Raw genomic sequence first — 24,305 nt, 5'->3', positions numbered from 1 at the left:
CATATCATGGTCGCTAAGCACAAGACAGCCTCCAACCACCACAACCCCCACCACTCTTCCTCTGTTTGTGAACAGGAGGTCAAGCAAGGCACCTCCTCTGCTAGGCTCACCAGCTGTGTCAAGAAGTTATCTTCCACATGCTCCAGGAACCTCCTAGACTGTTTCTTCACTACTGTGTTGTATTTCCAGCAGACACCTGGAGAATTGAAATACCCCATGAGAACAAGGGCAACCGATTGTGATACTTCCACCAGCTGCTTATAGAATAGTTCATCTACCTGTTCATCCTGGTTGGGTGGTCTATAAGACTCCCAGCAGGATACCTGCCTTGTTGGCCTTCCCCCTCATCCTTACCCATAAGCACTCGACCTTATCATCACAATCACTAAGCTCTATAAAATCAAAACACTCCCTAGCATACAGAGCCACCCCACCGCCTCTCCTTCCTTGCCTGTCCCTTCTGAAGAGCTTATAGGCATCCATTGCTGCACTCCAGTCATAAGAGTCATCCCACCATGTCTCTCTGATGGTGACTAAGTCCCAGCTATCCTGTTGCACAATGGCTTCTAGCTCCTCCTGTTCATTGCCCATGCTGTGTACTTTGGTGTAGATGCACTTGAGCTGGGCTATCGATTTCACCCTCAACACTGGCACACCACCCCTAGGCCCTTCTCTAATGGGCCTGGCTATACCCCCTTCCCACTTCAAACCTACTTTAAAGCCCTCCTGATAAGCCCCTGTCATGCACTGTTCCCAGACTGTCATCTGCAGCAAGACAGATTCTGTCGGTTAACGTGCTTCACTGACAAGATGCCAGACAGTTAACATATAACATAATTTTATTAAGTTTTGCACTGCCGTTAAGCAAGTCACTTTAACCTATATAGTAATCCGAATACATAATAAGACAGAAATTGGTAGAGCAAGATACATGAAATTGGGGGAAGGGGGATACAACCTGTTTGGTGTTCCAGTAGTTCGCAGCAAGGTCAAAGGTGATGGGGGGTCTCAGACCAGCTGAGAGAGAATTCCACCAAGTTACTCCCATGCTTCTATTTTATAGCTGGTGTGAAGCCCCTAGTCCCCACATATCTTTGTGCCCAGAGTCTTAATTGCCACAGCACACCCTGTTACGACTTTTAGAGCTGAACAGGGGCTGTTTGGGTAAATAAATGAGGGGTGAGGAGGGAGGAAGGCCTCATGGTTCAGCAAAAATGCTCATGCTTCTATCATTTAAATGAGCCACACAACTATACCCTCAAACACAAGCTGTGCTTGTGATTAGCATTCAGGTGAGAGTGGGTGACAGCTTCTTGATTCAGTTTAAATACTTCCCCCAGGGTATTCTGTTAGAAACTGTCTAGGCTCTTGACATAAGTTTAGGCCTAATTTTCTGGCAGGGAGTGGCAGAGGCATATTATTGGAGTCTGCACAGCTGGGGCTGTGGGCTAAGCAAGGGGAGACTACCAAGTCTTCACCTAGTTCCACCCCTCACCTTGGCCTCATCATGGCACCCCCTCCTCAGCAGACCCCCGGCATTAGTCCAGTCCCTGGGCCGGGACCCCACAGCCCCGCCAACTCATGTGCAAGAACCCTTTTCCCCCTTTGAGACAGCTGAACTCCATCTGCCACCAGCAGGCCCCGTGCCATATAAACCTCCCCATGATCAAAAAGACCCAAAATTCCACTGATAGCACCAGCCTCTGAGCCACGTGTTAAATCAGATGAGTTTTCCTGTTCCTTTCCGTATTCTTCCTGGCCACTGGTGGGATTGAGGAAAACACTACCTGTGCTCCTGACCCTTCAACCAATCACCCCAGTGCTCTGAAGTCGCTTTTGATCACTCTTGGACTTCTCTCCACAACCTCATAACTGCCCACCTGCACAACCAAGAGCGGGTAGTAATCAGAGGGCCGTACCAGACCAGGGAGTTTCCTGGTAACATCCCTAACCCGGGCCCCAGGGAGGCAGCAGATTTCCCTGTGGGATGGGTCTGGTCAGCATACTGGGCCCTCGGTTCCCCTCAGAAGGCAACTGACTACAACAATTACCCTCCATTTCTTCTGAAGAGAAGTAACCATAATGCGTGGGGCTGACCAACCCTCCCTAGGTAACCCCCGGACAGACCTTCACCTACCTCCTCATTTGCCTGGCCCTCAAGTTCCAGAGCCCGCGTCTGTTGTGTAAGGGCAGCTGGGAAGGTGAGGGAGGCCGGGAGGGGATTCGCCTGCCGCCCGAGCGTGGTCCTGTCTCCATTCCCCCCCCGTCTCTTAGGTTCCCTCCTTCTGCTTGGTAGCAAGAGGGCAGGGGATCCTCTGCCTCTTGTGGAGCCTCCATCTGCTGCCTTGGCCTCAGGGATGGTAGAATGTGGCTCCACTACTCTATCTCCCTCTCACACTCCCTGATACTCCTTAACCTTTCCGCTCCCTCCCTCAGCTCTGCCACCAGGCTGAGCAGATCATACCCCTGGTGGCACCGCAAGCAGCTGCTGTCTCTGGTGCCCTCAGAGTGCCAGGCTCAGGCCCTCCCTGCAGCCGGAGGCCTGGGCAGCTGCGTGTTTGTGTGGGGGCTCTGTCTGGGTTGCCACTTCCCTTCCGGCGATGGTTTTTGGGTGAGGGCCTCTCCTGGGGGGGGTGACGACCACTAGTAGAGTCACCCTTCAGAGCCGGGAAAGGGACTGCGCCCTGCCCATGCAACCTGCAGCGCAAACTGCCGCGCCGCACATTTGCTGAGCAAAAAAGCATGGAACCGTCCTGATGGTATTAACAACCTGTGTAAGCAGACATGCTACAGTCCACCTTCAGGCCTAGGCACAATTGCAACACACACAGGTGTATCTCTGCGCAAAAAAAATTTTTCCCCCACCTGATTTTAAAAACATAATAAAAAAAAGTCACTCAAAGTAGCTGCTTTAATCAAGATTACTAAGCGAGGAACATAAGGACACAGGTTAGTTTAATCAAGTACGAGACCTCACTAAGAAACCTCAAGATAGGGTTAGTTAGCATCTTTCAAGCGTTTTCTTCCTCCTAACATCATGTCTCTACTCTTGCCTGGATCAAATCTGGGTACTTTCTTCTACCACCTGTTTTCAGCACTGAGCAGCAAAAGATCAGGTTCTGCCAGCTGTTAAGGATAAAGATGATAGAACTAGCATCCCATTTCTGCTCCAGTTTCCCTACAGCCATCAAATGAAGGCTGTACAAGTGCCAAAGTTCTTTCAGGAAAAGCAATGGAGACTGAATAACAATTTTGTAATAGCTATGGTTAGTAGAGTGACTATAGTGCCACTAAGCGATGAGATGTAAATCAAGTACCTGGACACGTGTTCGTATCCAGGAGAAACGGTAGCCAAGGAAATGCAAGGATAGAACAAAAAGAAGTCTGAAGAATGTACACTCAAGTCAGCACTCTTGTTTAATATTTCAGGAGAAAGACTGACTTCTACATTTAGTACCCTGGGTGTCAGCCTCTCTTTCAGAACCTCTTACAGAAACTTTAGTTGCACTTTTTCACCCTACTAATTTTTTGTATTCATACCCTCCATATTCAAAGCCCCATTGTGGAACCTCTTGAACAACTGCCTTCTGGCAATGGTTAAGCCAGACAGTCACAACTTTCGAAGAAAAACTAGGGAATATTCACCAAATGTATGTATTCACCACTCAGACCAGCGTTCATGAGCATCTCAACCTCAGGGAACTGTGTATCCTCAGCTCGGCATTCCCTTCAGCTCCTTATTTTTGAGCCATTTGCCTTTATCTGCCTGTCCTTTTTTCATTCTCTGCCCTCACAATGTGTTTCCCTCTTCTTCTGGGGTTGGGGAGAAACGAGATGGCATTCACTTTCTAGAAAGGATAAGCTGATATCCAGATTGTAATGGAGAAAATAAGAAATAAAATAAAACACATCAGTAGAACAACAGTCTATCAGATGCCCAGTACATAGGTAGGGAAAAAACCAATTAAAATCACCTGAGTACTGTCCTGGTCTTCAGCTTTGTGTGGCTCTAGGACTATTTACCTTGCCCACACCACTCATGATTTTACAGACTCGTAGTGCACTCACCCTCTTATTCCTTCCTCTGCTGTGATGCTCAAGTTGTCCCTAAACAATTTGAGCACCAGAAGCACACCGGTTTTGCCACCCCTCTTGCTCAAAGCTGCAGTTCCCACAGCTTGATCATGATAATATTCTGGTCAGAGACCAACTGACCCACTTGTCTATACAATCATGTGAGTGCCAGCACCAGCAAGAGAGAAGCACAGCAACTCCTTAGACCGCCACTAATAAATCAGTATAGGATGCTCTTACTCTCCTTATATCAAGGCTATTGCATATATACAATCATCTCCATTGTCATCCTTCACCTCCCCAATTATCCTAACAGAGCACAGCGTATTACCCAAGGAAGAGTCCAGAACTGCACAGAGCACTCAAGCTTGGACAAAGCAAGGATTTATATAGTAGCATGATATGGTCTTTTACTCTGCACTTCATTCCTCCCCTGATAATTTCTACCGTTCTATTTGATTTTTGACTGTTGCTACACCTTAAACTGACTTTTCAGATTATCATCGACAGTGACTCTCAGATGTTTTCTGCCCTGCATACCGCAGAAAAACATAAAAATACAATTACTTTCATATTCCTACTAATACAACGTGCAACAAGAGCAGCTGAAAAATTACTGAAGCTAAGCCTAAAAGATGCTCACGCTGCTATTGAATACACTTCTTATAACAACCCTGGCAAAGAGTAGCTTAGAAGGAGGTAGTACAGCAAACAAATAAACAAAGCAGCTACCACAACAAAATTATTCACCGAGAAAAATACAGAAAAGGTAACATACTTTCTAAAGTGACTAAATATAAATACTTTACTATAGAAGAGGAAAGAAGACGACTTTATTTTAACCCTTTATAAATTGCTTCTCAGTGTCATGAAGAGCAAGTTTGAGAAGAAGGCAAACACTTCCAAGTATCCATCATTTTTTAGGGTACAGAGTCAGCAAAGGTATAAGCGTTTATGGAATCATTTTAGTTATTTTTCATTTAAGAAAACTGTTCTTGACTTCATAATACACAGACACTTGCCACAGGCTTTTGGAAAACTAAGCTTTGCTCATTAAGTCTCCTTTATCTACAGTTTTATTACCTCTTTCAGAGAGCTATCACAGGTTTCTTAAAAAAGACTCTGATTGTGTTATATCTCCTGTGAAGAAACACTAAGTGACAACACAGGCTTATCACCAAGAGTTAGGTTAAAACCTAGGTAATAGCTTTTATGTGGCATGCAAGTGTCAGGAGGGTTTAAATATTTTATTTGAGCAGGGAGAAATCTTGTAAGTAGACACAAGAGACGAGCAAGGAAGGAGAAATCTCAAGAAAGGCAACAACTCTGCTCTCACAAAGCTCCAGAAGAATGAGGCCAACCCAGCTCTAATCAATTAGTCTAGTGCTTGCAGGGTTCCAAACTGCAACTTTATTCTGCCAGTAACTCCACACAGCACCAACGCTCTGTAGCCGTCAAGAAAATTTGAAGCAAAGCCTAGAAGGCTCTGGAAGGCTTGCGAGGACCAAAAGGACAGGGAGCATCGGGATGCCGGCAGCGCTGCAGCGGCTGTACGCACAGCACCTCTGAGGTTTTAAGACTTAGCTCACTTCCCCTCCCCCCCCCGCCCCGAGTCCTCAGTCCCCTCCCGCGAGCAACGCCGAACCGCTCCCGATCCTCCAGTCGCGGGAGGGAGGCCGGCACCACTCGCTCCCACTTACTGCGGCGCGCCGAGGGCCAGCGCAGCGCAGCGCCGGCCTCAGCGCGCCCGGCCCTCCGCGACGGGGACCGCGGCGCGGCGCCACGGGCGGGTGCGACAGCGGGCCCCGCCTCTGCGACCCCCCCCAGGGCGGCAGGCCCGGCAGCCGCCCCGGCCGGGCCCAGCCGAGGCCTCTCCCCCGCCCCCGGGCACGGCCGCACTCCCTCGCTCGCTCCTTCCCTCCCTCGCTCGCTCACCCGCCCGCAGGGCGCACCGCCTCCGCCGCAGCCGGGGCCGCTCGCCGCGTCACGCTGCTTCCGGCTCGCGGGCGAGGGCTCCCGCCAGCGGCGCATCCGGCGGGCGAGGGGTGCCGGGGCGCGCGCGCGCCCTGCGGGGCGGCGGCAGCGGGGGCGTGCGGGTGCAGCCGCGCGCGGTGGCCGCGCCCGCTTCGCCGGTGGCGGTTGCGCTGGGGTCCCGGCGCCGGGCAGAGCCGGGAGGCAGCTCGTTTTGCAGCCGCGCTGCTGCAGCGGGCTGAGGGCGGCGCGGCTCCTTCCCGGTTGAGGGCGCGCGAAGCTGCGTGCGTTTTTTGTTCCACCCGCGACCCGTTTGCCTTCGGTCGCCCGCTTTGCCGAAGCGCATCTTCAGGAATTTGCTGTGTGTTAACCGATTTTCCCCCGTTACAGGCAGCGTGCGAGGTTGGAGCGCGAGGCTCTCCTCCCTCCCCGGCTCAGCCCCAGGCGGGGCCTCTGCGGGGGCTCCGAGGGAGGCTCAGGGTGGAGGGTGGCCGCGCGTGGACAGCGGGCGGCCCGCGGCTCCTGTGGCTGCCCGGTACCGATGCCGGTAGGACTCGGGCGCCGGCTCGGGTGGGTGTACAGCAGTGCTGGAGGGAAGAACGCTTTCCAGGAAAACGGCCAGGCGCGAGGTCCCTCCGCTGGGAGGCACCAGTGACACAGTGCGTGCCGTCCCACCTGTGCGCGCTTGTAAGGAAGCCCGCGGATGCGTTGCAGGGTCATGTTTACGTATTCTTTCTTAAGGTGTATGGACATACAGCGCCACACTGGAAAAGTAAGTTGATCCGGGCGAGGAAGGCGAGCGGTGGGAGCACAGTGTGTAGGACGCCTCTCCGTTCGCCACGGACCCTGCCGTGGTGAGCGCTGGCTAAAACTCGGCAAACAAATTTAACAGTGGCTCATGTACTTCGTGCCTGAAGAAAATGCAAGCACACTAAGGGGTGTTTGGAAGTTTTTTAAGATGCCTTCTTTAGCTTTTTCTTTGCATTTTATGTGTATTCTTACATTATAGAAGGGGAGAATGATCTCAGAATATTGTATTCCAGCTATTTGTGTTTGCTGGGCGGGGGGGAAGAATCTGTGATGAAAGCAAGTAGTAGTACTCCAAAGTGGTACTCTTTAAGTGAGAATGAAAACACTTGCTGCTACTCACCTCCAGCATGACAAGAATCTGACAACACCATATAGAGATCTTAAGTACGAGCTGGGTGGGCAGCCTGATTCACATTGCTACTAAGAATGGACTTTGTTAATGTTTTGTAATTCTGCTCCTACTTTGTAATCCAAAACTGCATTTTTCACTTGGACAGTGTAAAAATAGAGTTCCTGCCTCAAAACAGGACCCATTGGAAAGATGGTTCCAGACAGAATGCTGGCAGCAGAGGAATCAGGCAGCATTATCTTAGCCCTTTGACATGGAGCATAAATACCCTATTCTGTATATCTGACATGAGTCTGCCTCGTGTGTGTGATGTTGTCATACTGTTGCCCAAAACTCAGTTGCAGCGGAGGCCACGTAAGTTCAGACAGCGGGGGAAAACAGAACATGACAAAGCACACAGTGAAATAAACTGTTATAGCAAACTGCAGACTCTAAACCCACATCCGTGTGGTATGGTGTGGCTAGGACTGAACGTGCCTCAAGCCAGGCTAGACCAGGTTATGGACAAGGCTCTTTCTAGCTCCATTTCCTGCGATGAGGACGTGTCAGAGGAGCCAAATGTGTGCTAGAAAATATGACATGTTAGAGGTTAGGATATGACAGAGAATTACATGACATCTGGCAAGTTTCTTCAACTAACCCTTTGTTCCCTTCAGTTACTGTCACATGTAAATACTAATTTCTGGATTCCACAAATATAATATTAATTCCTGGATTCTGCAAATTAGGAGCATGAGAGAACCTGTGAAGTACACTACAAATGTGTTTTGCTAAAAGCTTTGCAAAGATATTACAGGCACAGGTGAGAAGCCACCTCTACCTAAAAATCAAAGCTTGTTGCTGTACTGGTACCACCAGCCACATGTAACGCTAAGGTGCACGCGTTCAGGCTGGCTTTCACGGGCTGCCCCAGAACCAGAAGCAATGGAAGCAGCAGGCACTTGCACAGAAGCCTGTCCAAGCTAATAAACCATGCAAACACTTAGAAGGTTAAATACATGAAGTTACCCCATAATGTGCATGTTTTAGATGGGTCTTCATTTGGTTTTATTCAGGTTATCTCCTTTGATACCCTAATTACAAGTTTTTCAGTTTATTTTTTGCACCCTTCTGTTGAAGTTTCTAATGAGGAAGAGCAACAAAGTTGCTATACTCAGTATATACCCACACAAACAACAAATCCATTTTATTAAAGGGAGGCCAGATTCCTCTGTTTTTCTTGCTCATTATCAATTCCACTGGAGTACTTCACATTAGACGGGGCAGATTTTTCCATCATGTGAAGAATTTAAGGTAAATAATAAACCCTTGGCTAAAAATAAATATGGTTGTCCAGCAACTTCATGGAATGATTGGGCAGATTTCCTTAACCCATGTGATGGGGTGGGGCAGACTAGATAATCAGAAGATCAACTTCAAAAGCAATAAACTTACATTCTGGTCCCAGAGACTGAGCCAGGGGTAAGGTAGTGCAGTAAGCTTCAGTCTCATAATACATTTACAAATTCTTCCTAAACCAATTGATTTTTTTCTATAGGATCGTTCACAACTTTCTCTGATGTGCCACCCGGAATTTCAATGCTGTCGTTATCGGTCCGGTCCCTATCTGGAGCTGCAAAAGAATGTTTCTTATCTAGGAAATGCCATATTCAGGCTTGTTTCTTCAAGAAAAAAAATATAGATCAGGAAGGAAGCTGTCTGGACAAACAACTAAAATGCAGTTATATTTCAGAGGATGGGACATTTACAGTTACTTTGATTTGTGTAACACTTGCTAATGTAAACACTGAATAAAACATGAACATTTCAATTGGGTATCTGTATTTGAAAAGACAGAAAACTAAGAGTCAAAAACTGTCACAGAGGCATAGCTGTCATGTAACGAGGACAGGTTAAAGGTGACTGGCAGACATGTCTACCCTAAATAAATCAGGCCATCTGGGAGGACTCCTGTATTTTAAGTGTTCAGTTAGTTCCACGTAGAAAAATCAGGTGCTTCTCCAACAGGAGGATGACCAAATGCAGCTCCAAAATGCTTGCATTGAACTTTGCTTCTCTCTCCATACTCCTTGTTTTAGAAAGCACTCTTGGTTTCTGAGAACATGGAATGTTCCTTTTAACGTCCTCTTCCTTGTTCCTCATTAATGCAACGCCTTTTGATCCCTCCATCTCTCAAGCGTTTCACTGCGGTGAGGTTCACATGCACATGGTGCATACAGAGAATAGGGGCACGAGAGGACACACAGGAGAGAAACTAGTCATGTGGCTTAATCCAAGAACAGAAGGCACACAGATATCATAGGCACAGTATAAGAACCTGAGAAGAAATCTCTGTGATCTGGATCACGTTCTCAATGTATCAATTCACTCCCTGAACTTCTAAGTACAGGCCCCGTCTATTTGACTTTTCAAAAGCAGAGAATACTAGACATTATTAGAATCAACAAAAAACAGCCAGCCAGGTCACCTCTATAACTTCTTTCCAAATTCAGTGCCACCTTGAATGGGAAAAAGATGTCAAATGGGAGCTTCCAGTGCATTTGGGGCTGGCCTCGTGGAGGTTCTGGCCATTCCGTAATGTCAGTGAAGGTAACAACAGTTGTCAAAGATACTGTGCTTGTGCTTAGGAACTGCAACAAGAAGGAAAGCACAAAGAGCTTAGCAAGCTTAATAACAAAAGATACACCTCACCTCGATTTGCTAATGGAGACCCACTGTAGATGACTGGTAAGCAGGATGTCTTCAAGACTCAAGTGTTCCAGATATATTTTTAGTGAAGTAACTCCTCTTCCCCAAAATTGATACTTAGCAGGTAAATCAAGGGCACAGGTCTCAGGAAAAATCAGTAGCTACTGTGCATCATATGTTACAGAACTCCAGAGCAAACACAGTGACTCAAACTCTGCTAGAGTGAGCCTTCTGTTCAGAGGAAGACATGTCAGCTAGTTGGCAACAAGAACAGAAAAAAGCTAGCTTTATTTTTTTATAAAATTATATATTTCATGTAAGATAAGATCACTTGGCCCTTTGAACAGGTGATTGCTGCCAGAAACAGACAGGACTGATAAGATTTATTCCTTTCAATAAAATAAAGCAGGGACCCAATGTAACAATGAATCTATTCTTCACATTTTAGGATATTGTTTCAGAAAGGAGACAGACTGGTAGGTCAGCTGGTAAAGATAGAACAGGGGACTGAACTTCTAAGGCCTGAGTTCCTTTCTGTTTCAACAGAATGGTGTAAAACAACTAACACACTTGCTCCCTGAGCTATGTGGAGTTTCATGGCTAGCTTGGGCTGATTTAAGACCACACTGCTGCCAAAAGAGCAACCTCACTCCCTGTCCTGGCTTCCCAGCTCTGCATGCTAACCTCAAGAGAAGGAATCGGCTGGCAGCATACCCTCTGTGCTTGCACTGATTTAAGCCAATCTGTGAAATCATTACCTCATTCACTTCCCTGGAAACAATGTGGAAGATTGCCTTTAGAGCAAAGTTGTGCAGGAAGAATTTGAAAAAGCTCCCAAGACAGAATTTGTGACTCTGAAGAGAAAAATACCGAGACTCCTGTTGAAGAATTTTTGTGGTACTTCTCAAGGCAAATTAAGAACACTTTTGTGCTTAAATATTAAAAAAAAAAAAATTAACAATGCATTGGGCAGAGTTCTACTGCAATACATGGATCTACGTGGAATATGCAAAGATGCATCACAGGCAGATTCTTTACATTCACTTGCACCAGCACCAATCCCGAGAGTGACAGCATGACACACCTCGGCCTGGCTGTGTGTCCATCCCCCAAGCCCAGCTCTGCTGCCCAAAGATGGCCCCCGAGCCTTTCCACTACAGAATGGCTACAAGACAATGCTGAGGCTGCTTCTTATCTCATCACCAAGGGAAACTTCTCTCCCTTGCAAGGGGTCTGTCTCTGGCACTTCTGCTTCCTGCCAGTTTAACCCCTTCCTGCAGTTGGGCCTTCTTGCCCTCCATGCCAGATCATTCCTTGGTTACAAATTACCACTGCTGAGCAGTTACAACGAGAATTTTCCCTTTGCTCCTGATGGATAGAAATTCTCCTATCAATGAGTAAACACACAGTAGGCACAATTGCCTTAGTCAACAAGAAGCCTCAAAATGATTCTGGCTTTGTGTCTGGACCTTCAAAATCTGCCTTAAAATCAGAGATTAGTGGGGAAAAACCCCATACATGACCCCTCCTCAACAGCTGGGAAAAGGCAGCCACAAGCAACTTCCAGGATGCTCCTGTATAGCTCTACATCATTTAAAGACTGTCTTGTATTTTCAGGAAGTCCAAATACAACTGTAACCAGATATCGTGGATGGGTGTACAAAATGGGATGTCTGTCTTGAGTTCTGTTTTCTGGTCCGTCACTAAGGCAACTCCCCAGTAACACAGTGTAGTCTAAAGGAAAAGGTTTTCTCTAAAGAAGGGATAGTCCTTGGATAGAGAATCTGTAGGCTAAAACTGGGAAGTGACATAATTTCAAAGTAAAGCAATATACAGCAGCATTGGTGATCCCACTTGTATGCTTTCAAATGGCTGCAATTCTTAACTGCTGGGTGTGGTACTGACTGCTACCTTTTCTAAAATGCCTTTACTAACAATCCTAGTTTGTGGATTGCCACTGATAAAGTCAGTACTGATTTTAATGGTCTGTTTTTTTCCTGTTGCCAGAAACTTGCTTTCTTATCATTTGCTTTGCCATATACCTTACAGGTCTGAAGTAATTAGCATCAGTTGCTCAAGCAGATGTCTCATAGTTCTTGATTGGCTAATCCTTACTGAGGGATATGCACCCTGCACTTTTACTAGGAATGCAGGCCTCTCTCCTCAGACATAAGTTTTGTTAACGGAGCCATGTAACAGCTCAGATTTAGAAAATATCTCCGTGGGCTGGGGTGTTAGTTTGCCTCAGGGCAACATGTGTTTTACAAGGTGAACATTTTCCTATTGTGTTCTTTTCTTGTATGTTGCAAGAAGGGAGGATGAAGAGGTACCATGAGGCACATCCAAGCAAATGATGCAAAATCTCATTTAGACAGAGTCTGAAGTTCAAAGAGTAGTAACAGACCAGACAGACACTTGCCATGTCATACCTCACTGCCAGGAGAATGCCACGAGCAGGTGTCAGCTGCTCCCTCTGAAGCCCTTGCAGAGAAGTATAAGCCTTGAAATATATGTGCTGCCCAAAAGACCTTGTGCTAGGCTGGATTCCTGACATCACCAAAATGGGATCCACTGACACATACTTGAAAAAGACTATTCATTCTCCTTTAGCCTGCTAGCTCCACCCTCCTGCTGACATAGAATAGTATGGGTTGCAGGGGACCTTTAAAGGTCATCTAGTCCAACCCCCTCTGCAATGAGCGGGGACATCTTCAGCTAGATCAGGTTGCTCAAAGCCCCATCCAGCCTGACCTTGGATGTCTCCATCATCTAATCTTCTCTTAGAAACCTGCTTTCTGGCTTACCACCTTTCCCCCAGTTCTTCAAATCTGCTGCAATCAGCATTAGCCTCTTCCTCAGCTACCTGTTGGCCATTTCAGAACCCCTAGAGGAATAGAAGTATCTTCTTGCACAGATTATCAGCATGCTGTGGAGTCTGTGAAATATAAATCAACTCAAATTCCATATCAAGGCTTTAAGAGACAACTAGATAAACATGTAGTTATTGAGTGTTTGTAACTGCAACTTTAAAGTTTGAGTCCTTAAGTAGCAGAAAGTCCTTAAGCAGTTGGAAAGAAAGTACCTTTTCCAGTTGTACAACTGGTAAGACCATAAAACCACCTTCCTCTATGAAACTGTTAAATAGAGACTCTTGCCATTGGTGCCAGACCACTGTAAAGTTCAGTAAATCTCAACTCAGTAATATCAAGACCGTCCGATTCCTTGGTCCTTAAATAACCTGTTAATACCATTTAATTACCTCTGTGTGTGAGGGAGGGGTTATAAATTCCATACCTTCAGGGGGTGGCAGCGATAAAAGTATCGTGCACCCAGTATTTGCGCTTGTGGGTTGGACAGGAGGCCCACCTTAGACCACAATAGCTGTATCTCCAGGGTCACAGGAACCATGCAACAGGAAGTGCAATTCACAGCCTGAAAATAAAATATATCCCAAACATCTTAATAGAATATTTTAAAGATTAAAAAAAAGACCATTATGGTCAAAGTCTAATATTTTGGATAGCATAGGTCACAGAACCTGAATCAGTCACTTCAGCACTAACTCCATAACTTCCGCTCAGGTCAGCCACCCATTTTAGAGCTATATCCATCTCATTGTTGTCTCATTTCCAAACAGAATTTGTCTCAGCTCTACCACTTGGATTTTGTATTCTATTAGACCATCTCCTGACAGATTAATAATTATTAGAATAGAATCTCCCTCCTCCATAAGTACTTGGATTACAAACTTTTACCCTTATTAGGTAATACATAAATACCCCTAGAAACTGGAAAATCAGAAAGGACAACAATAAAAAAAGCATCAAATTAATAGGAAGAAACCAGGTAGTATCAGTTCTAGAAGGCTGTCAGAAAACTAGGTAATACAGCACTGGATCCAGTATTAAACTCTTTTTGCCCATTTAAATAGCAGGAACGGGATTCAAGAGATATTAAATCTGTCAGGGTTTTTGTTTGTTTAGTAAGTATCCTAGTAATATGAACTGTAATAAGAATGACTGCTTACATGCATTTATACCCGAGAGTCAGTGGGTCATCACAAAAATAAAGTAAGCCCAGGTAAAGAACAAGCTTGTTCTTTTTTTCCCCACGCCCATGCTTCCCCAAGGCAATACAAAGATAGGAAAGGAAAAATATTCACAGCTGGTCCTTTTGCATTCATATTACCTGCACACTGCAGTTCTGAATCAGAATGGTCGTCCACGCTTCTGCCTGGGTTGGATGAGCACTGCCAGTTATAGCAAGGTCCTCTACTCTGTTCATTCCCTGAAGAACCGTGTATAATTTCTTCTGGATGTAACTACAGTTACTTTCTTCCAGGATTGGGGATAGGCTGGAAATGAGAAAATAACAGCTTTGACAAAGTGATTTCCAGGACAGAAAAAAAATGCTGTCAACATCCTTCCTTCATAATGAGTGTTTTTCTTGTCATTAGTCAACAAAATCATTACGGAAGTATTGGTATTAAATGGGTGCAGTGTCAATCCTCTCTGCAATGAGAAGGGAGAAGAACAACATGGCAGGATAACATATGATAAGGAAAACCAACAGTTCTTTAGCCATCTTATCGCATCAGTGGTTGTGTACTTGCCCTGTCACCAACAAAAGAATGATCCAAATCATCAAAGCAATCACTTTTTAAGGTTCCATTATAATTCACTCCTCAAATATAAAGTCTACTCTTGCCCAAGATATGTTGCCAGACTATAGCATCAAAATGTCCCAGAAGATCTTCACAATGTTCAGATTGTTCTAGAGGTCCACCATCTCTCTGATATTCAAGTCCTCTTAGAAGCATGGGAAAGATCTGTAGACACCCATCAGTGGCCTCAGGGAAGGACCTGGGTTCCACAGCATTATGTGACAGGCTATGGAAAAACATGCTAAGTGAGTCCACACTGTGTCAGGAAGGGCGACTGCAGAGTGTGTTGTTACCTGAGCTTGCAGCCTGTCCTCATATTTCTTCCAAATTGTACTGTGTGTCTGAGGAACTGTGAGCAGCTTCCATCACCTTCACTCTGTAAAACGCTCATCTGACAGACTTCATGTCAAGAAGCCAAACAAAAGCATAAACAGACAATATAGGACATGCAACTTGTATTTAACAATCCTCTCACCCCAGATTCCTCCTTATACCTTTCACAGGACTACAGTTTGGTGGTGACCAAAAGGCCTGCTGATAGCTGTAGTGTAATACTGAGGTATGCCCTCACATGTAAAGGTAGAATCTCAGAAGTCCCAACAGTAGAGTACCAGAAGTCAATAAACCCATTGATAAATAAAACTTGAGAGCAGAAAAGGATACGTGCTGTGTGGCTCCACTGTTTGCAATCAACAGTGGTGCTCCAGTGATATAGCCAGGGTTTCCACTTCTAGGCAACGTATGAGAAAGAGTCCTGGTCTACAAAGAGGCAAAGGGAAGAAAGGAAGGGAGAGGAAAATATTAGCACCAATGAGATCCATTCATCTCAGAAGATCAAATTCACATTCTCAAAAATGTAAATGTAACCCATTTTTTGAATGACTGAATATTATGTACTACTAAAACCTCCATTATTTGTTTCCAAATCCTCTTTATTACCTGGCAAGTTCATCTGCAGTCCGGGAGGTAAAAAACTAAATGTCAGTACCCTGAAATGTGGTACTACCAGGACAGCTCTTGAGAAAATGAATTCCTATTGCTCAGCATTTGTCTCTAACGAAGTGAACATACCAGTCTAGGCAATTCTACAGATGATCTACAGACAAACCCTGCCTTAACCCCAATTCTGAGCGGCAGATTCCACTTCTAAATTTTTTATGGGGAAAGCCTCTGGTTGCACTGCACACTTCCCAACCCCTGAGGTCACCACTTATCCCACTTTACATTGCCTCTATGGACAAGGTTTATATGAACTTCAATGCACCTGAGTATTTCCCAGATTTCTACCCTGTCCAAAGTAACTCTTTTTCCTGCTGCATGGGAAAAGTCAAATAAGTACCTTGAATAAATTTAGCAACTTTGTTCACAAACACTGAGCACCTCAGACAGAGTACCAGCTCCAACCCCTTGCTTCACAAGACCATGCCGGTGACTCTGATCTCAGTCTCTCCCCTTCTCCCCTCCACCTCCATCCCCCAAAAACAAAACATAACAAAAAAAAAACCCAAACAAAAACCCAAAAATAAACCCAAAACAAATCAAAATGACAGCAAAAAAATTAGTCAGATAAAAATAATCAGCCTCTTCAAACTTGTGCAGTGCAAGACTGCATGCTTCCTCCGAGCCTGAGTTTTCCTACTCACATGGTTTACTTGAGACCAGAGCAGGGTTCCCTCCTTCCTTCGACCACCAGCTGTGTGCCAGGGTTCTGGAACTGCCACACCACAGTGACACTGCTCTAGTCCTTTCACATCTCATCTATACAAAACTGGGTCACAAACTACAGACTACAAACTTGGTAAGAGCCCAGGGAGGATGGGGGGACTGACCCAGAAGTGCAAAGTGAAGTGCTGCTGCAGAGAGGATCCTGAGTTCCCAGAGATGTTGCTCACTTTGAACCGGACAGAAACACTCTGAATCCCATGCGTGCCACTGAATTCTATCTCATAGTTCACCTGAAAGTCCAGTTCAGAGAAGAATCAGTCAGGTAACAAGGCAATGACTTTAAGCTGCTCTTGAGCTGCCCAAAGGAAAGAAGATTCAGATACCTCAGAAACGACATTGTTACATGTGTTGTCTTTCATGTGGGGAGCTCCAGGTGGTGCAACTGCGGTGACCTTTACCTGGAGACAGTAAACATATTAACAATTAGCAATTGTTTAAAAGGAGTGTGCCTTTCTTACTCTCTTCCGCTGCTTTTCCATCCAAGTCAGATTTACCTTCCTGTTGTAGTTGTGATCTGTGGACACATCACCCTGCTGCAGATGCCCCTTTTTTTCTGAGAAAACAAGCTACTTCCCTGACTCCATGGCCCTATCTAGGCCCAATCATTTAAAAGTACATCTTTCCTTATATCCCCACCCCCTCTTTTTTTTTTCCTATAATGTTTTTTTCCTATAATTGCCCAAAATATCTTCTCTCAGACACAGAACATTCCCATCCTCCCAAGTTCCCAACCCACGGGCATTACTATTAATACCTAAGATTCTAGATATGTTTTATTTCAGAAGCAGAAATTATTTTCATTGGCAATAGAGACTGACCTTCATGGACTCCACAATGGTGTCACTAACTGGAACCTGGGGAAAACAGAGAGACCAATATACAACATCAAAAAAGCAATCAATTTTCTGGGTTTGCAGGTGTCTAAAGTCATGAAACCATCACTAAATAGAGCAATATTATATGGACAAAAGTTACTTTGTTTATTCCAGATGTGTAAAACTTGTCATCAATTTGTGATCTAGAAATCACAGACATAATCCACAGAAAGTATTTTTAGAACATCTGAAGACAAATGTTATTCTTTGCCCTGCTAATGACCTGCAGAACGCAGATATTTTAAAATATCAGCATCTTTGATCCATTCCTGGAGCACTCCCTTCTGGAATCAAGTGATTACTTCAGGTTCCATTTAGAGGAAAAATTAAATTTTGGCCACAATGACAAAGAAAGCCCTGAAAACATGAGTTAAATTTGATCAGTAGAAGACTTTCTACTACAGTAATGTAGATTCAGGTTTCAAATATAAGGGTAAACTGAGTTATTAGTCTTAATAAGCTGTTAATATTTACACTGCCATTTTATCTTGGAACACCAGAGAAACTCGAGAAGGCAAGAGATATTTTCATGTTAACATTCAGTAAGTCCAGTGTGATGAACCCAGAGCAATAAATCGGTGACTTTGAAATTACTGTCAGGATAAACAATGGAGAAATGTATATGGAATACAATCTATGAATATAAACAATGCTAATATTGATAACTGGCCCTCAGTACGATTTTAGAGATAACTTTGTGTAAAACAAATCCTCATTCTTTACTAAGAACATGCATTACTTGGTTGATCAAGTTGATGGAACAGATAGAAATACTCTGAAAAACAATCTGTTTAATATGCGAGAGTTCTGGTTAAACCATCAAAACTATGAAGTATCAATAAAGTACTTGTTATATGCATTAAAAATTTGCTAAGAACTGAAATTTATTGGAAAGTAGTTTGAACTGAGGGATTATCACTGATCATGACATTTTTAACAGGATTACCAGCAAGAAGGCCTTAACAATCGGGAGACCAGGGATGACATCCTACATGACCTTCAGTTTCCCAGTTAGCTGAAGTTGCAGTGGAAGGCAATGGAAAGTCAAGCAAATAAGATGTTGAGCAAAGGAAGAAATATGACACGCACCTTTAGCACAGTGAAGTCACGGTAGTAAGAAGCAGCATCTAGGGCAGGGTCAGTAACGCAGCTCTTGCTCAAGTTGGCAAAAATCCGAGTACAGCTTGTGCTTTTACTGTCCAGGAAGCCTGAGTTAAGACATGACAACAGATAAAACAGAAAGAAACCACCCTGTGAAATTCTTCCCCCTTTACTAACCAGCAGGATTCCCATCAACACAAAGTCCACTGGCTCCCATTTTTACTGGCTGTCTAAGTGTGTTCAGTACAGATGATGAATCGAAGTAGGTGAGGATTGGATCACCAGCCTGAAAAGACAATTTGGAGAAATCATAAAGTGACTGTGGAATACTAAGGCCAAGCACAAGGTAATGACATCATCAGGGCACAGAGGCAAATTTATATTTCTCCTTATTGTACACCCAGTTTTGTCTAAAGGGTTGTCCGAACTTCTATATACAAGAAAACTAATCAGAAACTTTTTACACAGTCAGGAATTAAAAGAACTGAGAAATAATATTACAGGTAGAAAACCAAGAATCTTTCAATCTGTTCTCATTAGATCTCATTACAGACAACTTTAGTAAAAACATATCTGTAAACTGATTGCTGTTTTCTTTCAGCTTACCCGATAAAAGGTAGATAATGATGGCTGGACTTGTGACGGTGCTAAGAAAGAGTGTCTGCCATACTTCTCCAAGAACTTCAAAAAATCAGATTCTTTGATATCCTGTGGCTGTTGGTAATGGTTCAGCTTTGCTAAAGGTTGAAAAGAGAAACAAATCCGCCAATATAAAATTGCTAGAACAGATAGATCCAAGGAAAAGTAAATATTGTGCCAACATTTTAAAAAGGAACAACTTCAGTAATTATAAGCTAGACAGTGCCTCATATTAATTAATCCACAGTAACACTGCTAACCGGTTAATATGAGTTATGAACAGAATGATATAATGAGTACTGGCTTGTAGTGTTTCATGGGAAACAGGTGTTAATACACAAAGGTGACTCTCCAAAAAGCATGAAAACTGCTTAAGATAACTATCTTAGTATGTGCTCTAACTTATGTAAGATGCCCAGACGTACCTGACATTTTAGTAACAAAACACTACCAATATATGAGTTCACTAAAAACAACATTAAATGGATTCAAAATAATTAAGGCTGGTAAAACTCAAAGAAAATATGAATAGGCATGCTAAAAACCCAGAGTTTCTATCAGTAGCCCACAGGAATGCCCTCCTGACCCAGTGGTATTCAGTTAGGGTCACAATGTTACAGTGTATTAAATTATTACTGCTAAAACACTAAGTCATAAACTGGCAAATTATTAAGGATATACTATGTAGACTCATCCTAATGGACTTGTGCAAACAATAACGTTTTTAATACATCCAAATAAAACGCCTTACAAGGTTTGAGGACTACAGATTGTACCGACAACAGGAGTGAGTGGCAGTACCCTCAATTACAGTAGCACCAAAAAGAGATTAGGTCGTCTAGGGGGTTTGGGGCAGGGGAAAGAAAAAAAAGAACTTAAGCTCCCAATGTAATTCTGCTGTTCAAGGGCAGAGCAGATTCTCAGATGTACAGAGCAGCAAGCAGAAATAAAAGCTCTTTTTATATCAAAATACAGCATTAATCAACCAGTCAACTAAATCTTTTAAGGAGGTAAAGGCCGAAGGAATATTAAGCTCCTACAAGGTCCACAAAAATAGATGCACAGAGCAGCTTTCTTATTATACACTTGATGGTATAGTCATTAGACTGAAAAAGAAAACATTGGTAGTTGTGCTACTCACAACCATTTCTTTTCTTTGGAATGCAGTTCTTTATGTACTCTTCTATTATCAAAGCTGAAGACTTGCTAACAGATTAACAACACTACATTATGCAAAATATACCTGAAAATTGGAAGAAAAAGGCCTTCTGCAGCAAAACTTAAGATATTCAAACTGTTTAAGTTTTCAGAGAAAATACACATATAGCTTGTTCATAGTGTAGCTTGCTCAAGAAAGCACGCTGGCTACTGAAGGCTATTTAACTTGTAGAAAAAGGCAAAAAAAGAATTTCAGACAATTTAATTTGTCTGAAACCAAACTTTTAAAAAACAAACAAAAAGAACCCAACCCAGACAGGAGTCAGGCTCACGGATAACGATTCTTGTAACTTTAAAATGCACTTTTCCACTGATTTAGAAGCAGAAATAGCAGCAATATTCTCCTAACACCTGCAAAGACTAAAGACAAAGTTGTTATCTTGAGGAGCTAGTATGCAAAACAGGTATGCTTTAAAAAGTACTTTAAGTATTTTGAAAATATCCAGTATTTCCAACTGTCCGTGAGAACTGATGTCTTACTCTTAATGAAGTAATTGTCAGCTGGATCAGCAAGACTGTTTGACTCAGCCAGCTACATGATCATTAGACAGAAGGAACTGTTAGGGATGTAGTGAACAGTCACGCTTCTCCATTGCGTATCAATACAGTCTAAAACCAGTTAAAGACATATGTGAAACTCCACCCTTAGCACAAGACAGTGAAAATGCAGTACTGGGAAAAACTGCAAGAGGGAGAGAGGGCCACAGAGAGCACAAAAGAAAGAGAAGATGGGGTGTGATGAGCTATCAAGGTTAGAGAGGCCGAGCTGGGAACAGCTGTCAGATGGAGAGCACCACTACGAAAAAGAGGAAAATGAAAGCAATTGAAGGATGGCAATAGAAAAGTATGCAAGAAAGATGACTGGGTGAAGCAAAGGATGTTTTACACTTCAGGAAAGACAGCTGAAAGAGAGTACTGCAGTCAAGAAAGAATGAGGACAGTCATGGCAAGAGCCATTAGTGACAAGCAGAGGAAGGAAAAACCTGCATCTTTTAGAAGTATTGTAAAGAAGTTTTAGTAAAACTTGAACACTACTCTAGTATCTGCTCTCAATGGTTCCAATGAGGTGGAGTCAACTTGTGCATCACAATCTCTTTGTTACTGGCCACGGTAATTCATTAGATTCAGAGCCTGTTCCCACTTGCCCTTCTCCAGGAGGCCCTCTGGAGCAGGCTTGATTATATTTCTGGCAGTGGTAGCTCATGTCACCATTCATCCTGGAAAGGCTTCTTCCACAATCAGTTGATGAGTACATATATGTTTTTATATTTCCTTGGGGAAGGCCAAAGGGGAGAAGGCTGTTTCTACTGGACAACTTTATCATCCTTCAGGTGATCCCAAATAAAGTCTTTCCCAGATGTTCTTCCAACAAGCACAGAAAAGGAAAAGGCCTCGTGAACAGTGAATCCTGTTGTTCCCAGGTGTGTTACACCTAATGTACATGTGCAATCAAATGTCTAGGGCTTGTGCAGTGGGCCTAATCATGTGATAGATATGAAGCCCAAATATTAAATGGCCAGAAAAACCCGGTGCCATCAGTCTAGACACAGATGATCCTTCCTTTGAATGAGATTACAAATTCAGAATCCTTGTAATCCTATTTTTATGATACTATGGGTGGTGTGGGAAAAGGATAAAATATAGCTACTTCCAAGTTATAGGCTGGAATACCCAGGAGCCTGGTGGCACTTTCAGTTGTGGTTAAACCCTCATCAAAATCCATCTTTACCCGGAGACCTACTAAAAATTGCAGTGGGTGAAGTTCTAGCACTACTACCTATCATACGATGTACTATAAGGCACTCATTGTTTCTTTGCACTTCCCTATATGCAAAACATTCTGACATCTGTGAAGAGCTGAAAGCAGGACTAGATAATAGTCCTATTATAGTGGATATATATACCTATACTAGATAAAGGAAGCTAACCCTGTTTTGACTAGTTGTTGGACCTGTTAATCTCCTGAACCCCTCCCAGTCTAAAACGCTCTATGATTTTGGTCAGAAGTAGGTGGGACTGTGGGTCAAAACTCCCAGGCAAAAGACTCAAAAGAGAACATAGTAAGTGTTCAAGTATGAGACCCTAGTGAATTGCAATGAATGCCAGAGAGCTGGACATCAAATGAGTCAAATGAAGTACAATGTGGAAAGCAGAAAGAGAAAAAAGCATTAATGGCATACCCTATAAGGGTATATGATTACTAGAGAAAAATCACTGCCAGCAGAGAAGAAAGTATGAAAATAAGCATATGAAATGAAGAATCCAAGATATGGTAAGAAATCACTTTCTGAAAAGGATATTAGTGGTATATTTCAAATATCAACCCTTATTTGCTGCTCTAAGTGTAGCCAGCTAAGGTATCTCAGATACAAAAGCAACTGATAAAGGCTGATTTGTGTTTAGCCAGAGACCCTACCCTTAAATTGAGCGCAATGATCTTTTTGTCTTTGGTGATGGGACCCTGATTTACTATGGTCTCTCTGGAACTATAGCAGCCCAGGTAATTAGTAACAATTATAACATGTAAGTTTGAAAAAAGATTCCCTAAGTAGAGGCAATCTATGAATTAAATGTGTGGAAACAAAGGTTACTTACAGTCATCCAGCTGCACGCAGAACAGCAGGTCGTGTCCACCAGGGACAGCCACAGTGTCAGTAGGATAAGGGGTGTTACTTCTGAACAGGAGCGATTTTTCCACACACACTTGACTCCCAGACCTGCAAAGACAACGCCCCCATCCCCCCAGCAAACTGTTAAAGAGACTATTCTTGGATAATTTCATATTTTACATTACTAAATCCAGCAACGGAACACAGTATTACTTTTCATCGGCTTACAAAAGTTATTGTACAATTTGCATCGATAATCAATTACAGAAAGCCTTTCTCGTTATTGTAGTAACTTTGCGTATATGCTCTACCTGTATATTTAGAAATCACTCTGAAATTCCCTGGAACAAAAAGTGGTAAAGAAATTCAGCATTCACGTAGCTCCCCTCAGTCCTCCTCACTACTGCAATCCACAGACACATGGTTCCCCCACTGATTTTACTCTCCAAAAAGCTGAAACTGTCCTCCTCGCTGTCAGTACCTTGCAGGCTATAACTGCTTTACTGTCCCCGAACTGTACCTTAAAGTTCTTTTTCCCTAAGATAGCCTTCCGAGCTCCCACCGCCAACAGCTTCACCACAGAGTAACCAAGCCCTGCCTTACGGAGGCCACTGAAATGTCGGCCATGAGAAGCCTCTCCAAGGCCCCGACTCAGAATTAGGCTGGCCCGTGCCCGAGAAGCGAGGCAACACGGCAGCGAGCCTACCGCGGCCGGACTGCCGCTCCCGCCGGGTGCCCCGGTCTCCGGCCCCGGCCCGCCTCGGCACGGCCGCGGCAGAGCCCGGGGCGGCGCCGGCAACGGCAAGGAGCCCGTCCCCGGCCCACCTGCTGCCGCCGGAGAGGCGGGACGAGGCGGCGGCGCCGCGGTCGCGCAAGCCACAGGCGCCGGGCGGCGAGCGGTGGGCAGGGGAGTCGCCGGCGGCACGGCGGCGGCGGAGCGGCGGAGCAGGGCCGCCGCGGCGGGGCCTGGCGGCGGACACCGGGGCGCCGGCCCGGGCCGCGCGGGCTCGGCGCGAGGCCGCTTCCTCGCTTCGGGGAGCCGCCCGCTGCGCGGCCCCGGAGGCGAGCGCGGCGGCGGTGGCCCCCGCCGGGGTGCCGGGGCTGCAGGCAGCCAGCCGCGCCAGCAGCAGGGACAAGAGCAGCCCGCGGAACCCGCACATGGCGTCGCCTCGTCGCTTAGAAACGCGGCCCGCCGCCCCCCTGACGCGCGGAGAGGCGAGGCGCATGCGCGGCCGGGCCGGGCCGGGCCGGGGCCGCCCTGGCTGTGCTCTCGGCGGCAGGGTTGAGGCCGGGTAGGTCTCTGCTGTGGGGACCCTGCGGGGGAGGGGCGGGCGCGGCGGCGCCGGCCCGGTGGGCGGTGGGGTGCCCCGGAGACGGCGACCTCCCCGCCGGGCAGCTGGCTTCTCCGCTGTTAGCTGCGGCGGACGCGGCCCCGGGTACGGGTCTCCGTCGTCATCAGGAGACGCAATTTCTGCCTCCCTGGTTTCGTTACAGAAAGGTTGGCAGCGAAACCAGCTGGCGGTGGGGTTGTACCGGTCAGCGTTAACGTTGCCGTCGATTCTGCCGGGCTGAATCTGCCCCAC

General features: G+C 45.1%; 2 protein-coding genes across 6 annotated transcripts in view; both read right to left on the bottom strand.

Annotated features, from left to right (window-relative positions):
- The window catches only part of ALDH18A1 (aldehyde dehydrogenase 18 family member A1), a 43,343-nt gene extending 37,264 nt beyond the window's left edge, over positions 1 to 6,079 (bottom strand). For 2 of the 4 annotated variants that reach the window (XM_064464461.1, XM_064464462.1), the window contains exon 1: positions 6,010 to 6,079. The gene's annotated coding sequence lies outside the window, so the exon portion shown is untranslated. Of the gene's footprint in view, positions 1 to 110; positions 197 to 6,009 lie in introns of all 4 variants that reach the window. The other 2 variants (XM_064464465.1, XM_064464466.1) reach the window with 2 other exon arrangements.
- A 2,826-nt stretch (positions 6,080 to 8,905) lies between these two features.
- Positions 8,906 to 24,074, bottom strand: TCTN3 (tectonic family member 3). Of its 2 annotated transcripts, none has more exons than XM_064464468.1 (13): positions 23,548 to 24,074; positions 22,709 to 22,830; positions 18,863 to 18,993; positions 18,434 to 18,542; positions 18,245 to 18,363; positions 17,099 to 17,134; positions 16,604 to 16,678; positions 16,385 to 16,510; positions 15,219 to 15,314; positions 14,849 to 14,946; positions 14,081 to 14,246; positions 13,187 to 13,324; positions 8,906 to 9,834 (listed from the first exon to the last, which is right to left on the bottom strand). In XM_064464468.1, exons 1-13 carry the CDS (start codon positions 23,946 to 23,948, stop codon positions 9,613 to 9,615), a joined length of 1,839 nt encoding a protein of 612 aa, XP_064320538.1. In that variant the 5' UTR covers positions 23,949 to 24,074; the 3' UTR covers positions 8,906 to 9,612. The 2 variants fall into 2 exon arrangements, with proteins under 2 accessions (XP_064320538.1, XP_064320537.1); XM_064464467.1 differs by lacking the exon at positions 8,906 to 9,834 and adding an exon at positions 10,294 to 10,746.
- Positions 24,075 to 24,305: the final 231 nt, after the last annotated feature.

This window comes from Phalacrocorax carbo, chromosome 12 (assembly GCF_963921805.1).
Source record: "Phalacrocorax carbo chromosome 12, bPhaCar2.1, whole genome shotgun sequence".
In the NCBI taxonomy this organism is placed as follows: Eukaryota; Metazoa; Chordata; class Aves; order Suliformes; family Phalacrocoracidae; genus Phalacrocorax; species Phalacrocorax carbo.
This window is presented reverse-complemented; position numbering and strand designations above follow the sequence as displayed.